The 17,128-nt window shown below is 46.7% G+C and overlaps 1 protein-coding gene across 1 annotated transcript in view; it reads left to right on the top strand.

Annotated features, from left to right (window-relative positions):
• Nucleotides 1-16,114, top strand: part of LOC129385323 (spastin-like) — a 33,440-nt gene extending 17,326 nt beyond the window's left edge. The window contains exons 2-5 of the mRNA XM_072284614.1: nucleotides 2,839-2,925; nucleotides 8,738-8,821; nucleotides 13,252-13,437; nucleotides 15,846-16,114. Coding sequence (XP_072140715.1) covers nucleotides 2,839-2,925; nucleotides 8,738-8,821; nucleotides 13,252-13,437; nucleotides 15,846-16,114 — 626 coding nt within the window. The remainder of the gene's footprint in view (nucleotides 1-2,838; nucleotides 2,926-8,737; nucleotides 8,822-13,251; nucleotides 13,438-15,845) is intronic.
• Nucleotides 16,115-17,128: the final 1,014 nt, after the last annotated feature.

Genomic DNA, 17,128 nt, shown 5'->3' with positions numbered 1-17,128 from the left:
AACAAGGAACATCCGTGCTTCACGACAGTGAACGACTTAACGTGCGAAACACTATTCCGTAACAGACCCTCCATAAGACTTCCTTTATCGCTGCGTATAAGAGAACTTAGTGAAAAAATGGATGTCCCAATACTCGAAAATCGCCAAATGGCTCCTGCTAACTATTAGCGCCCTGGGAGTGGCAGGTGATAGAATGTGACACATCATTTGTAGAGGTCTCGAAGCACGCTCCTGAACTTGGAATTGCCATGCATTTCCGAGAGTTTCAGTAGAAGTACTCCTGCTACGAATTTTACACAGACGCGTCCAAATCCCATGTTGGCGTATCCTACGCTGCAGTTGGTCACTCTCTTTCTGAATCTGTACTGCATATGCCAGTACAGTCACTCTCTTTCTGACAGTACTGCATATGCAGAAGCATATGCAGTACTGTCTGAAGTAAAACATATAAAGACACTGAAACTTGAGAGAGCAATAATATTCAGACTCCTTAAGTCTTGTAAAAGCACTCATTTCTTTACAAAAGCAAACAAATCCTGTCTTCAGTGCACTCTACACACACTTATGTAACATCTACTCATCACACAGACATGTAGTAATATGCTGGGTTCCTAGCCATAGATGAATCCAGGGAAATGTGCTTGCTGACGAGGTGACCAAATCAATGACATCGCAGGGTACTCGTTCTGCTGCAGTCCCTGTCGCAGACAGGAAGCCTTTCCTCAGAACCAAACTGCGATGCCACTGGCAACGCTTGTGTAACGCAGAAACGAGTAATAAGCTTCACCTAATTAAGCCTAAGTCAGGTTTCTGGCGCCCAACAACGAAAACACGAAGAACAGACGTCCTGTTTACTAGACTAAGAATAGGACACACGTTCGGCACTCATAACTTTCTCCTGACTGGTAACGAGCCCCAACCTGTGGTAGATGCGGCGACAGGCTTTCTGTCCTCCACGTCTTCCTGGAATGCCGCGAAGCCGGAAGAGACAGGAGGAAACACTTTCCTTTTGCATACAGCCATCACGTCCCTCTGCATCCGGCCATGTTTCTTGGTGTAGAACCACTTTTTAAGACCAAAGAAGTCCTCACTTACTTGAAAGATGTTGTGTTACACGTGACAAGCCCAATTATTCCGTAGTGCATCCTCTTTCCAGAGTATACATCTACGCTAGTGTTCTTTGTATAGCACATGCCTCTAGGTCATTGGCTTTCAAGGGCTCTGGTTAGGCACAAGTGCTCCAGACATTTTAACATCTCACGTATTTTATATATTGTATCATTTTTTCTCAATGCCTTCTAATGTTCATAGTACACGTCAACAGTCATTCCCATAATTTTATTACTCCTACATTTTATGGAATTTTGATCAACTCTTTTAGGCCCCTTTACAGCCACGGCACATTAAGATCACAGAACCCTGAAACAAGTGTATTTACGGCTGAGGCCCATGCACTATTTTCGGCTGTGAAACATATCAGAAAATCAAATATTCAACAATTTTATTTACAGACTCCTTAAGCGTCGTAAAAGCCTTGAAGTCACACTGTAAACACAGAAACCCCGTAATAACTGAGCTCTATTCCATTCTCTGTAGAGCGTATAGTATGTCTAACCAGCATGTCATTACATGGTGGGTGCCCGGACATAGGGGCATCGAGGGTAACGTTCTAGCAGACCAGATGGCGACATCAATTTCATTGCATGCAGCTAATCCTACTGCTTCGGTCCCTGTCACAGACCTGAAGCTTTTTTCAAGAAGGAAACTGCGAAACCACTGGCAACGTAAGTGGGACGCAGAAGTACATAACAAACTGCACGTGATAAAGCCACAATTAGGTTCTTGGCCCTCCGTAACAAAATCACGGCGAACAGATGTCCTATTCTGTCGCCTCAGAATAGGACACGCATTTGGCACACATAACTTTTTACTCACTGAAAATGATCCTCCAACCTGCGGTAGATGCGGGGAGAGGCTGACCGTCCTCCTGGAGTGTCGGGCAGCCGAATCTGAGAGAAGCCTTTTCCCCTAGCATACCGGCAGCAGATCCCCCTTCATCCCGCAATGTTACTCGGCCCAGAACCGCTATTTGATACCAACGCAGTCCTAAGTTTCCTGAAAGATGTTGTCCTGCATGTTGTTAGCCCCACTAGTTCATAGCGGGTCCTCTCTTCAGAGGATGCCGCTGTGATAGCTCTTTGGTATAGCACACGCCTCTAGGCCCTTGTGTTTCAAGGGCTCTGGTGAGGCAGCAGTGCTCCAAGTAATTTTACCACCTTATATATTTTATATTTTGCATCATTCTTCTACGATGGATTTTAATGTTCATAGTATTCGTCGTGTCATCGCCATAATTTTATAGAACGTAGATTTTACCCACTTTAAAGCGACTATTTTTAGGCCACTTTACAGCCAAGTTACACCTTCCATAATACATCGTCAACATTACCAAGGGTCATGGCGCTCTTTGGCCAAACATGGCCCTTCCGCCACCAAACACCACACATCATCATCATCAACCTGCGGATTTTGCTACACTACAATTGGCCCAAGTTCCTAGCTTACTGACATTCACAGCAGTTAACTGCGCTTGTACTTTCAGTTGCCTTGACATATGGAGCTACTTCAACATGCCACTTACGTAACCTGCATCGTTTGACGAGTGGGATTGGATTTAATATGCAAATAGGGCGGTGGCCATAGAATTTTCAAATGCAACCTGACTGTGCCAGCTGTATCAGCTTGATAGAACTTAATCTGTCAAACATGTATATGGAACTATGAACGGCATTTCCACAAGTTGCAAGATGAAAGTAAAATCTTCCTTCCTGCTTGCAGATCTCAAGAAACTGGCCATCGGGCTCTACCGCAACGGCAGTGAGCAACTCCAGAAGGGTATTTCTATTGACTTCTCCCAAGGACAAGGTATGGTTCCTTATTACTTACCGTTTTGATTGCTTTATGTCAATTTTCAGTCTTTGGCAAAAAAAAAACGTGGTTCTCCTTCAGATGTTGTAGTGTAAGAGCAGAGCCGCTTCACTAGCTACCTGAACTGTAGTGTCATAAGTGGAACCTTTAGCTCGGGACGAACTCCTATTTCTGTATTCAAATAGTACATGTAAAATGCTGAAAAGCTCGCACTTTGCAACTGTTCTAACAATTTCAATGAAATTTGTTGCTTTTGACGGAAAAAAGTTTCTTTGCCAACTGTGGGAAGCAGAATTTGTGGGAATTCGCAAGTATAGAAAGAAGGGATGCCATGGCAACATGATCAAGCGAGTGATAGGCGCCAGGTGAGCATTTTTGTCTCCCTTGGTTCAGGCATGGCTGCGCATTGCTACATGTGCTGCCTAATGCTGATGCAGCCCATGTGGTGTATCTTAGAGGTTGTGCGCGGCAACTGCAAATGGTGGGCAAGCTCAGATGCTAATCACTTCACGTGCACTAGCTTTCCAAGCGCCTAGTCTTGTAAGTTGTGTAACTTCAAGTTTTAGAGACACCTTAGAAGGGCAAAGGAGCTTGAATCGCTCGATTTCAAGACCGGCGCTCTTCATCATGTCAGCATTGTGACACTGAGTGCTTCCAGTCATGAAGTGATAGCCAAATGTGCCTGTGCATCCGTGATACCATGCTTAATTAGCGTTATTTTAACCATTGAATGTGTACTGCTACCGTATTTACTATAATCTAGGCCAGCCCCGATTCGAAGCTGAGCCCCGAATGTCCAAAGCCAGAAGAAAGCTTACCTGAAATGTAGGGTGCACGAAAAAAGTTCGGACAGCGTCCGCGAATTCATAACAGCATTTACTTATTATGAACATGCCGAGCTCACTCTACGTCATCCCCACCATCAGCCTCGTCCCTATACCCAGACCACACGTACCCTTGTGGACGCGCGCGCAATTGAGCGTCCACGCCCATGCATGCGCAGACAGTGCGGCGTCGCATGCGTCAAAACGCGGCGTGATCTCGGTGAACAGCTCCTCACTGTAATTGCGCACTTATCCTCCTTAACTCTGTGGTCTACATGTTGCGGCACACGCAAAAGCGCCTCCCGTTGCTCCTTCCACCGACGGGCGTTCTTGTTTTAGGTGATGAACTCCTGCCTGGCTTGCTATGCATCTGCTGCTTGCAGTAGTAGTTGTAGTAAACTTTATTAATAAAGGAATCGGGAAGAAGGGTTCGAAGAGCGATGTGTGGCTCCCTTAGTCCAGGGCTCCACTGGCCTTGGCCGCCTGCTGGACTTGTTCGAGGAGCGTCCTCTGCACCCCCAGGTCCGAGCTAGCGAGTTGTACCTCCCACTGCTCCGCTTATGATTGTTGTTTGTTTATGCTAGGCTGAATAGCTAACTCCGGCCGGCACTCTTTCACATGCCTGCGAGATGTGGGAAAAGGGTTGGTCTACCACCACACTGCGGGCATCTATCTTGATATTGCCTAGGGTAGCGTGCGTGTAGTTTTCGGATGTGTGGATAAACATCGTTCTTGATGTTTCGGAGGTTTGTGGCCTCTTCCCCGTTGAAGGATTTGTGCAGGGAAGCGTATTTTTGGCGTGTTAATCGCTGGTGTTCCAACATTGTTTCGGCATAGGCAATGCCTGTGAGCTGGGCTGCTCCGCTTGGTTACGAAAATCACGAGCTAGATCATCAGCCCCCTCGTTGCCTACGAGGCCTGAGAGTCTTGGGCACCATATTACAGCCTGGTAAAGTTGTAGCTTACGACCTAGCAACCTAAGGGTAGTAGAAGGTGAACGGCCTGTCATAAATAGACGGCACGCCTCTTGAGAGTCAGGTACTATTGTTGAAAAGTGGCGTCTCCTCTCCTGATTTTGGATAGGTAGGACTGTCGCTGCAGTCTCCGCAAATGTTATGCAAGGTGTGGTTAGGAATACGGTGACAAGGGGCTAGTGGTTTTGGCTGCAGGTACTGCTGTGTAACGTTATTTTGCGTATGTAGCAGCATCTACATATGTTGCATATGGTTTGAGTGCCAACTGGTGGCGTAGCCATTTGACCCTGGCCGAACGACGAACTTGGCGGGTATCATGATGCATATGCTTGGAAACGGTATGGTGCATATGCGCTTGCGATACTCTTTCGTCATATCTTCTAAAGCATCCTCTATACATATAGAGGGTGGCACTTTTATGCGGGCTAACATAGTCCTGACTTCAGGGGTAGTGCTGAGGTGGTCTCTCTGCGAAACCAGTACCGCAGGTTAAAGCTCCGCAAAGTGTCATGTAGGCCCAAGGCCTAAAGCCTCTTAGCTGGAGTTTGTATAGGGCAGCACTAAGGCAGCTTTATACGCGCTGGGAATTATAGCTTCTACTTCGTATTCTTCGGCCTTGCCCAGGTGGTGGTAGTGAAGCCCGTACGATATTAGATTAAGGACTAAAGCTTAGACTGGCCGTACGGTGTCTCATTCCTTTATGGTGATCAGTCCAGCGGCGTATCATCTTACAGATCTGTTTAGCTCTGCTGCATAAACTTTTGATTGTGCGTCTAGCCTTGTCATTGCTTTTACTGAGAAACGCAGAATTCGGGCTTGGGTGACTTCAGCAATGGTGCGGCGGTCCACGCTGAGACTTATTTGTCCACTCGTTCTATATCGAGGATTGTGAACACCGATAACGTCTTACTTTTGAGGGGCGCACATAAGTCCGCTGTTCCTAGGGAAACTAGACTATGTCGGCCGCCTCCTGAAGCGTTTGCTCTTTTTGCGCTAGAGAGCCCTATGTAGCCCAAAAAGTTATATCGTCCGCATATCAGGTGTAGCCTAATTCCGGGACTTACTCTAGGGTATGAGCAAGTCTGCGCATAGCTGTTAAATAGAAGTTCGATGCTATTCCTCCTTGAGGAGTTCCTTTGTTAGGCATGTCTATAGGATCGGACCAGGTCTGTCCAATGCCTGTTGCTGTTTGGTTAGTGAGGAAGGACTTGGCATATGCAAATATCCGCTCACCGCACCCTATGGCATTGATTTCGTTGTGTATAGCCTTATATAAGATGTTATCGAAAGGCCCTTGAGGTCGAGGTCAAGAATTAGGTGCTCGCTACCCCTAGGTATGCAGTATTAGATTTCTTTTAGAAGAAGAAAGGCGTCCTGTGTGGACAGTCCTGATCTGAAGCATAGCATGGTAGGTGGGAAAAAGCGATTTCATCCGATGTAATTTTAAAGGCGGTTCTATATGACTCTTATAGTTTGCCCATGCAAGAGGTGAGCGAGATGGGACGCAGGACCTCAACTGCTGGAGTTTTTTCCTGCTTTAGGTATAGTTATATTTGCTTTCTTTCACTCTGGAGGTACGCAACCTTGCTCCCGGCAGTGTTGGTTGAGGTAGTCGGTAATATAGTCCAAGATATCTCCACTGAGATTCCTAATAATTGCGTTTGCAATTTTATCTGGCCCCGACGCCGTGGTTCTTTTTCTGCTTGTGCAGCTGTAAGAACTTCTGCTTCGGTGAGCGGAGTATCCAGTTCTGGGTTGGGTGCCCCACTATACTGAGCGTTACAAGCGGGTGAGGTTGGTCTCTTATATAGCTTGCGACTAAGGCTTGGATCAGCTCTTGGTCTGTACCCGGGAACTCGTCCGCTATTCTTTGTAGTGTTCTACTCGTAGCTGTTTTGGATTTGTCGCGATCCAGCTTGTTACGCAGAACGGTTCAGGTTTGTGCTGTGCCAAAAATGTTCTGTGAAGAGCTACAGAATTGTACCCATCCTTCGGTAACTTCATGGGGTGCATAGGCATCGGCTTCTTATTTGAGGGCCGCTAACCAGCGTAACAGGGTGCGTTTGAGGCCTTGGGCAAGCTTTTGCGGCTCTCCCACAAATGACGTAGGTCGTGGTCTGCTGCTGGTGTTTCCAACGAGCGTTCGAGCTATTTGTGTTTGGTCGTGGGTCTCTTTCATATGTTTCATGTTTGTTTCATTCCTGGACATTGCTCGGCATGTGGTCAGGTAATGGGTGGGAGCGAAAGGCAACCCAGTCCGTTAGAATGGCGTCACCTATGGCTCTACGGAGCTTAGAAGATATGGATACTCTAAGGATTCGATGATCGCTTCCCAAGTTCTCTCCTAGGTTGATCCAAGTTGCTTATTTAATGTTGTAAGTGAAGGTGAGATCTAGAAATGTGTATCTACTTATATTGTTGCCTAGGCGTATGGGTGTTGTCGGTAGGATAACTGTTTGTAGTCTTAGCGTTTCCTCCATGTTGAGGAGGTTGTCTTCTTTGGCCGAGTCCCTATGATAGCGCCACGTGGTGTGGGGAGCGTTGAAATCTCTGACAACCACTCTTTTGTCTTTGGCGCCAGTAATAAATTTAGTGGGGTTTAGGAAGGTAGTAAAGTGTCCGTGTTTCACCTGTGTCACATTTGAGTTTTTTTTTGCGACTGTACACATTTAGAACGACTGAAAGGCTCTGCCACTTTTCTCGGGCGTAACCACGATTGTTTGGTGATTATTTTCTTTACGACCATAGGAATAATGGGCAGTGGCAGTTATAGTTTTGAATACCAGCGTAGCGACACAATGGTATTTTGCATTGAAGAGCGTATAATAGCACAATAGTGTTCCTGGACGGTAGTCCACTTCTTGCAAGCAGATTACTTCCGGTGGGCTTAGGGAATTTTATACAAGGTATAAAAGGTCGGTGACATCTGTAGCGTTTCTAATGCGGCAGTAGGCTGGAGCTGTAGAGTTGGACAAGGGTCCTGCATCTGTGCGCTTACGAGCTTCACGTCGTGCGGTCAAATAAGAGTCGTTAAACATAGATATTTGCTGTTGTATTTCTTGCTGCAGTTGCTGCATCTGTTGCATTATGCTTAGCAGCATGACCTCCGTGCCTGATGGGGGTGCTATGGGTTGTGGTGGGGTAAGATTAGCTGCTCCCTCCAGCTTACTAAGCCTCGCACTGAAAACACTCTCTTATTGCAAAGTGTTGCTAGTTCTTCTTAGCTGTCTATTCTCGGCTATGATTCTCTGATACTCAGGGTGTTCTGTAGTAGGAGCAGTGCGAGATACAACTTAAGCCCAGCTCACCTGTTGGGTGTCGTGTGGCCCTGGATCTATCTTCTTAGCTTGGATCTTCAGTTTCTTCGGCAGCTGCGGCGGCCCCGGGGCTCTAGTCTTGGAAGAGAAGGGCGACTCCGTCGAGGTCACGCGTTCAGAGCTGAACCACATACGTCCTTGCTTTCGCCAGGGTGCTTGGTCCTTGCGACTTGGTAGGAACCTTGGCTTTCTAGGCTATAGCCTTGAGGTGACGTATACATATCTTCGCGCCAGCAGCGTGGCCTTGCCAACGTTTAGTTTGAAAGTGGTACGCCACGTCTCATGCCGATAACAGAACAAGCTTCGATACTACACAGGGGAAAACAACTTCGCTGGTGTTATTCAGTTGGCGACTGGCCGGGCTAGTAGCGGCTACGATACTGACTTTTCTGGATGGTGCTAGCTATGGACCACATTAATAAAAACAGGGGCGTTTTTTTAAATCCTCGAGACTCTGACATACCTAGAGTTTTGTATATGAATATTTGTAAAAACGGCCGGCCTAGATTTGAATATATATGGTATATATAACGCTTACATATCTAGGACCCTTACTTTGTGTAGTTGGCTGCTACTTTGCAATCACTATGAATGCTTCGCCCGTGAAGTGAAACTATACCTTTTTCTTCACTGAGAGCCTGGAGGAATCCAGTGTTACAAAGTTCGCTTCTGAGATGCATCTTGGCAAATGCAGGTCCTACCTGGGAGTGGGCAAATACCCTGAAGGAGAAGATGAGGGCCAACCTTGAGATCGCCCAGGACAGGCTCGACTTTCTAGGTTGGTGATGGTCCCTTCTATTGGCCCTAGTTTGTCTAGTGATCCTGCAACTGCCTCGAGGCACCAAAAATTGCAGAGTTTCTTGGTGTGCAGCTTCATCCAGTACGAGGGATGTTAAAGTCTTCATGAAAATTTTGTTTTCATACCTTTACTATAGATTTAGGTGTGATTGCGGAAAACAAAAAGGGTACTTCAGAACGACTTCCTACTTGGAAATTCGAAGACATTAGAAAGAGAATAATTGTGAATCAGGCTCCTGTTGTGTACATGGCATTAGGGCTCAGTGGCCACGTAAATTTTTAGCGGGGCATGACGGCAATCACATTCGGGTGGATATGAAATGCAAAAAAAAACTTGTGAACGAAGATCTGGCTGCTTGTAGATAAAGTGGTCAATCTTAAGGTGCAGCCCTCTGCGGCAGCAGGTCTCGTAGACACTGTTGCTATGAAATGTCTGACCGAATCAATCAAAAATCCCCATTTGCTGAAAATTGATCAATTGGTAGTCTCTGGCCTTCAATAGTACTTGTGAAGCTAACACAACTGAATGATCACAATCTCTCGAGCTGTCTACTTCGAGGCTTGTGTGCCTGATATTTAGTTGTGTTCAGTGCTGAATGTGTTGCTCTCTCTCACCTTTGTGGTCACGAATGTGAACTTGTCCGCACACGGTGTATTTTTGCCTCTTTACTGCATGTCTTTCCTCATCTGATTGTGTGTGGTAGGACTTGGCACTAATGACTTCCGTGTGAGCTGGTAGTCAGTTTGCATGAAGCGAAGATTTCATTGTTGAAAGCCTGCAGTACATACACACAGCACCTACTGTACCACTCACTGCACGGAAATGTTGTGAAGTGAAGCGTGCTGTGCAACTTTGTACAAGGGTGGCCCAGCTGCACCTGTGCATTGCTTTCACCAAACATTCAAAAACAAGATTGGTACGTAGTGGATTGCTGTGAAGTGCCATTGAAGCCCTACGCTTACCAGATTAGCAATGCGGCGCCATGTCACGTGAAATTATTCACAAATTTCTGCACGAAACGGGCCTCGCACCAAATTTGAGATTCTGATAGCTTTGTCTGGAGTTCTTATAATTCAATGTATCACTGCATAGCTTGCGAAAGGTACTGCAGATAGAAATTTTGAACTGATTGCTGCGTACCCAGACGTAAGCCTCTGTGGCCCGTATACTTCTGTGGGCAGCATCATATTACTGGCTATCTCTGAGGCCCCAGTGCGACACATTCAGAGTAAAAGGGGGTTTTCAGCTGCTTAACCGGCACATTTAAATATGGACCTTAACTGTAAGCCCTTCATCAAACCACAATACTGGCACTTGACTGAAGAGAGTGCTGTGCTTCAACAATGCCCAGGGTGCCCCAATGCGCTCTTTGCCCGCTGTTGCGGACAGGGGGGGCGACAACGGTGTCGTTTGCTACGGCGCGTACTATGTTCAGTCTCGCGCCACAGTACTGTGCGCCTAACACGCGAGGTGGTGTTTTTGTATATATACCTTGCTGCAGCTAATAATAGTGCGAAACTTTTGAGAAGATATGTTGCGTTACGTTTTGCAGTTCAAGTTATCCGCCTGTCATCTTCGTCTTTCTGTAACTCGGAAGCAGCTCAATTTGGCTCTGGTGACTTTGTCCAGTGCATCAAAACACGGCTGGCAGACAAAGGTTTTGTTTTCATTGACTGATCTGACGCTGACTACATCTACCGTTGATTTATGCCTATTTTTAACCTATGATTGGTTACTGAATAACACGGGTGCCTTCGACCTTTCTTTTAGAGTTTGACCAGGGGATTTGCCGTAAAGAATATGCACAAATGATTTAGTAGAAGTCAAAGTATTATCAAACACTTTACGCATTTCGAAACTTAGAGATTGATAATCGATTTTTAACGAGTGGTGGTGGTGTTGACGGTGGTGTTGACGGTGGTGTTGACGGTGGTGTTGGTGGTGGTGTGTGGTGGTGGTCGTGTCGGTGCGGTTGACATCTGCAGCGCAGTACTTCGAAAGCGTGTGAATATTTAGTAAGGATTTTTGGACATCAGCAGCCCATAAAAAAATGTCCCACCTCCAGCAAAGACAAAATTGTCAGCGTTGTTGTCAGCCTGGCTCACAAATTGCGAAATGTTCTGCATGGTTGGTTCTGCATTCACAGGAGGAATTGTAACTGCGCTTAACAACCTATACTTTGACCTTTACGACCCCATTTGAAAACAAGAAGGCGGGCGAGTTATGGCGTGCTGGGTCCCGTTGTCGCTCTGTCAATAGACGAGTCAAGCTAACTCGTGAGACACGAAGGCAGCACCACTTTTCTGTGCATTGCAAACAAAGGCTTATCTGCAAATTGCAATACTAAAAAAAGACCAGGAACTGTGCAGACAAGCAGGTCACGTGGACTCCTTACGCAGCCTAAATGTTTTTTTTCCGTTCGGGCTGGCAAAGGTTATTTTTGGTGACTTTTAGTGAATAAGTAAAAATGTAAATCAACGTTTAACGCAATAACATGGCTTGTTTTAGCCACTACGACAGGGAATCATTCCATCGGCAGGATTATCTCGATTCATATTCTGAGCGGTTGTATGTTCCGTTGTTCTTGTACCTCTCTGAGGGTGGTAAACATTCAATTAACTGCACAACTGATGCGCGCAAAGACAAGCAAAATCAAATATCTGCAGTGCGTTTAAAATGGTGCTCAACGGTCTCTGGTTAGGTACGTAAGCTAATCCTGCTTTATTTGTAGTAATAAACTCTAAGGCATGGACAGACCCACTTGACAAGTCTTTATGAGTTCGAGTAATACTAATTGAGTGCGATGGAGATCATCATCGAATCTCTTGGCATTCAGTTTGCACAGGACCTGTTGACACTAGATGCTCTCAAAAAAGTAGAGCGCAAGATTAAAGAAAAAATACGCGTAAAACAAGCAATCTTTGGTCCCACGAATAATCTGGACCAGGTAGATCGACAATATTGTTAAGTGAGAAGACGCAGATGAAAAGCTATATACAAGTATATTTACAACGTAATACGCCGCACTTGGACAAGAGGCAACAGCCCGCGCTAGCCTAGCAATAGCAATATTCCGTAGCAATATGAGCTAAAGAAATTGTAGCTGCAGCTGATCTTTCGTACCAGGGTCCTTCCATTAGTAATTCATATTCCACGGCGAACGTAAGTCTGAACTATGGAATTCCGATTAAAACGAATGTATCCGAAACAGATTTCTTTTACGTCTTAAGACCCCCCTGCAACAAAGTTCTCGATTCATTGGTACATGCACTTCGCTTATTTCTGGCATTTTCCTGCTGCACGCCCATGCAACGACTTGAGACGTTCGACTCAGATCTGCCTGTGAAGGCTTCGAAGCACACGGCACATTAGCATCCAATTTAGAGTCGCTGTTTCACGGTGGTAGAACTTGCACAATTATTTTGTCATCGTTCAGTACGGCACACTGGGACACCACGCTGTAGACCTCTGCTGTCTTCAAATGCAACAGTGGCTCACTGCAGCCTTTCAGGTCATCAATGGTATCCGCATATGAGCACGTTGTGATAGGCGGTAGGTTCAGGCTGTTCAGTTGTGGAGTCATCTGGGCTGCGGGGCACCGTTGGTACCATTTACGCGGCCTTTCAATAAGTTCACGAGAAGGACTTCCTGGAGCCTGCAGTGCGCTATCTTGAACGCAAAGTAAACAAACACACAATAGTGGAACGCTGTTCCAAAGGCAAACTCAAACAGTATGGTGAGAGTAGCGCATGGGTGGAGTTGCTGTGAAATAATCTCATGATCGCGATGTTGACGTGCCGTACAGTTCACGCAAAGCCTCAAATATAGGCATTGCAGTTAACTCTCTAGCCTAGTGCTGCGAACAAGGCAAGGCCTCGGCGACGGCAGTCTAACGTGCAATCTCTGATGCCATAATTGATGTCTCGGATCTCAGGCCGTACTTAGTGCCTTGTCAAGGTTGCCAGAGGAGGTAATGCCAGCGAGCCAGCGTAGGCTACATCCATGGAGTCCAGATAACCGAATGTAGAGCTGGCTGCTGTACGAAATATCGGTTGTCTTTACAAATGAACTCTACGAGGCCATTGGCAATTCCGCGATGCTGTATGAATTACCGCGTCGTGTCTCCTTTCTTGTCGCTGTCAAAATACGCGCTCTTCTGCTTAAAATGGCTTACCAACTCGTCCAAACATCCGTTTGAAGGAATTAGTGATCACGTCCGGATTATCGGTGTCCGATATATTAGTCGGCACCCGTGTTAGCAATGTCGACATGCACGCACAAATGTAAGAACTGACAATTTACTTGACTGGCGTTTCGCATTGACATTTTAGTCAGCTTGTTAGAGTGATGGCATGTTGCCTGCGCTCTGTATTGCTGCTACATTTGTCTTGCATTTGTATGCTGCGCAGAAACAATGGTGAAGATACAACACCTCGGTGATCATCTGCCCTGGCATGCGGGCGTGGCCCGGCGCCAGGCCACACCAAAGCGGCGGCAGTGGGAAAAGGTAGCCCGGAAAGGCGCCGTCAATAGTGATGACGGCCCCTCGTGGCTAAAGAGGGCCATGAACGGCGTCAGAATGACCAGCCAGGCAAGTGGGACAGGCGGCGCATGTCACCAGCGCACTTGCCCAAGACACAACTTGGGGGTTTAGTGCCTTTGTTATGCAATCTGAACTGCCTGGCCCTTGAAAGTAATTCGTTGCTTTGCAGCAGCAAAACACATGTCACCCTTCATTAGGAATGGTAAATGAGGCCTTGATAAGAAGTGGCCAGTGTTTGTGGTTCATTGGCAATGAAAAGAAATGAGTACTAGTGACCCGGTATAGGCGAGGTAATGTAAGGAAAAATGGCGATGCATTTAACATCTTTGCAGCGAGAGTGCCAGGCTGTTTCCACTTTTAACACTCAAATGTTGTTGGGTAGACAAATGCACTTTTGTATGGTCACCATATGAATGCAAGTTGCAACATGACTGCTGTAATACTGCTCTTGTGAATAGCTACCTAATTCCTCTGTATCACTAGCATTGTAAGAGCCTAAAGTGTTATCTGCCTATGCTGCACTGTCAAGCGCACCGTCGCTTGACTATTCTGGTCTCGTGCTAGACTTTTTATTTCATTGGCGCTGTAACAATGCCCAGCCATGTGGCAAGCACAGAGGCTCTCTCCCTGTCACCTGTATTACCATTACAGCATTTCCTTGTTGTTACTTAGGTGTTCCCTTTACTAGTGGTCCATACTTGGACGCTACAAGGGAGTCCACCGTATTCCAGAGCTGTAGTAGTGTTGTAATGTGCAATGGGCATTCTCAATCTGGTGAATTCACATGTGCTGGTGCACACAAACGAAACCTATTTTCGTTAGAGAGCCTACGCTCATTACAAAGGACCCATGTACAACAGACTTTCGATTATAACGCGCCATACTTTCACATTAGTGTGCTCTACCTATCTCATTAATGCGACGAAGATCGCTTTTAACGGTCAGCACTACAACGAACTATCGGCTACAGCCAAAGAAATTAGCGGTATTGTTCTTCAAAATCGGCGGTATAAAACGGACTTTGCCGTGTCGATACGGCTCAATATTGTGCCAGTGAGGGAGGGGGTGGGAAGCAGGGCAGAAGTACGCCGTCTTTCCTGCGTGATGCACGGGGTTGGGGAGCGATGTGGTTCTGCTCTGGCGGCTGCTGTTAACGGCGCAGGCACTGTATATTGAAAGCGAACTGTGATGCGGACAAAGTGTACCCAGTGCCGCTAGCTTCGTAGGCCTTGAAGGGAGACAGCAGGAACGTGAATTCGCTCACTGTTGCTGCCATGTTTCCTCGCTCCAACGTTTCGGCAGTGACCTTCCGCGGTCATCGGGTGTGATGTGTTCTTCTTTACATGTGCGCACGTGACACCATGCTTGTTAACATAGTTGGTAAGCTAATCTTTGCAACTTTACGGGCTATAAAACTACTCTCCTTACTTCGAATAGCCGTCTACTAATTTGCTACCGAAATCGATGCTCACCTTTAAGGTGAAACTGGCTTTATTTATTTATTACTTAGGACTTTCGTCACTATCTTTTTACCGTTGTTACGCATCGCGACCAAAGATATGAAAGTGAGGCGTTTAGGATATTACGAACTTTGGATAGCACAAACATTTTTGTAGCAGTATCAGGGTCCATTCTAATGATAGCCGTGTATTTGTGGTAAATACGTTTGATATGTGATGTGCAGCCGTAGTGTTGCCCATTCACTCACTTCTTTCGAAGCAAAGGGAAATGTAACCTTCGAATGAAATGCTTGTTTCGTTTACCAGGGTGAGCAGCCGCCTTCACGGATACCGCGACCCGTCGGGAGGCACGGGCCAAGGTTCTAACTTTTCAGTCTAACTACTTTTCAGTCTAACTACTTTTCAGTCTAACTACTTTTCAGTCTAACTACTTTTCAGTCTAACTACTTTTCAGTCTAACTACTTTTCAATGTTAGTTTTCGATGTTAGTTTTCGATGTTAGTTTTCGATGTTAGTTTTCGATGTTAGCTTTCGATGTTAGCTTTCGATGTTAGCTTTCGATGTTAGTTTTCAGCGTTATTTTTCAGCGTTATTTTTCAGCGTTAGTTTTCAGCGTTAGTTTTCAGCGTTAGTTTTCAGCGTTAGTTTTCAGCGTTAGTTTTCAGCGTTAGTTTTCAGCGTTAGTTTTCAGCGTTAGTTTTCAGCGTTAGTTTTCTGCGGTAATGAGGGGGGGGGAGGGGTCAAACAGGTTGAACTAATGGAGCAACCGTGATGCGCCGGATCGTTGAAATGGAGGGTGAAAACCGAACGCATCTCGAGTTAATCGCGCGGGCACCTAATCGATGTCAAGACGCGTTCACGCCACTGGAGATGCCGATAACTACCACCATCCAAAAGGAGCGAGAACTGCAGCAAAATGTTGAGCGCTGAATAGCTGTCAAGTCTCAAATTGATTTGGCAGTGCTTTAGTAATGTTTGTGAGGTGTGGCGGCACACTTAGGAGGGGCATGCCTCTGTTTCGGGAAGGGCGCCGTGCCCCCTCCTTACCCCCCTTGGCCCGTGCCTGCCCGGCGGAGGCTCCTTCCGTGGCAAATAAGAGAGGCGAGTGTCGTATCAGCGCTGAAGGGTGCCGACTCTCAGCTGGCGCACATCATCCTGGAGGAGATCGTGGATGGCTGTCCCGAGGTGCTGTTCAGCGACATTGCTGGCCAGAAAGAGGCCAAGCAGGCACTCAGCGAGATGTTCATACTGCCTACAGATCAGCCATAGGTGAGTTGGCAGCGGTTATGTTACTAAGGATGTGGACAGCAGAGGTACTGCGGAATTTTGCTTGAACTGTTTGGCCGAACGTGCTAGTATAAATACGTACTATACCACGCACGAAAAATTGCGAAAGAAGATACATGCATGTCATGTTATAAACCAACTAACGCCAACTAATTTTATTGTGCTAAACGCTCACCTGTTTCTAGCAATGTAAGGAATGAGTGTTATGCAGCAGCTGTGGGGCTCTTTGGTGAAAAGTGAGAATATGTGCCTCTGCTAGCATGTCAAATGAATCAAGGAATTGCACAGAAGAGTATTTACATCGTGTATTTACAAAGATAGTTATAGTTTTGTGCAACTTGGCTGACAGCTCAGCAAAGGGCCACTTTCTCTTCTTTGGGTTGACTGTGCTCATCTTTGAAGAAAACCCCGCAGGGGCGTCTCCGTGAGCAGGCGTTTGGTGTGTTGCGACACCGCGGACCCGAGCAGATGAGGGTTGGACCCTCCCGCGTGTAGCCGTGCGCGGCTTAGCCGTGTCTGGGGAAAGGGGGATCCTGGGGGTTGAGCTGATGCCGGGTGTTAGGACCTTTAAGGCCCCCCGGCGGAGGCAACACACCTCTTTGGCCTCTGCTTCACATAGACGGCACCTCCAGACTGACCCACCTGGAGGAAACCGGCAGTCGCCTTTTCCTGTCTCTCTCTACCCTCATCTTCGTCTTTCTCTTCCCCTTTTCATCTTTCCTGTCTTCTCATCTTTTCCATTCACTTCGAGTTTTCTTGGCGGCAAGGGTTAACCTGGTGTGGCTGTCCTACCTTGGGTATACCATATTGGGTTATAGTAACGGCATACTGCTGGCGCTGTGCAGACTTGTTTACATGTTCTGCCACGTCCCCTTGTTGGGCTCCGTGGTGGGTGGCAGACGCCGTTGCCGAACAACCTACTTTTTTCCATGGGATCCTCGAACCCGTTTTCACCCGATCGTGCCTCGAAAAGGGTACGCACCGACGGAACCTCGC

The sequence above is a fragment of the Dermacentor andersoni genome, chromosome 9, assembly GCF_023375885.2.
Source record: "Dermacentor andersoni chromosome 9, qqDerAnde1_hic_scaffold, whole genome shotgun sequence".
Taxonomy (NCBI): domain Eukaryota; kingdom Metazoa; phylum Arthropoda; class Arachnida; order Ixodida; family Ixodidae; genus Dermacentor; species Dermacentor andersoni.
This window is presented reverse-complemented; position numbering and strand designations above follow the sequence as displayed.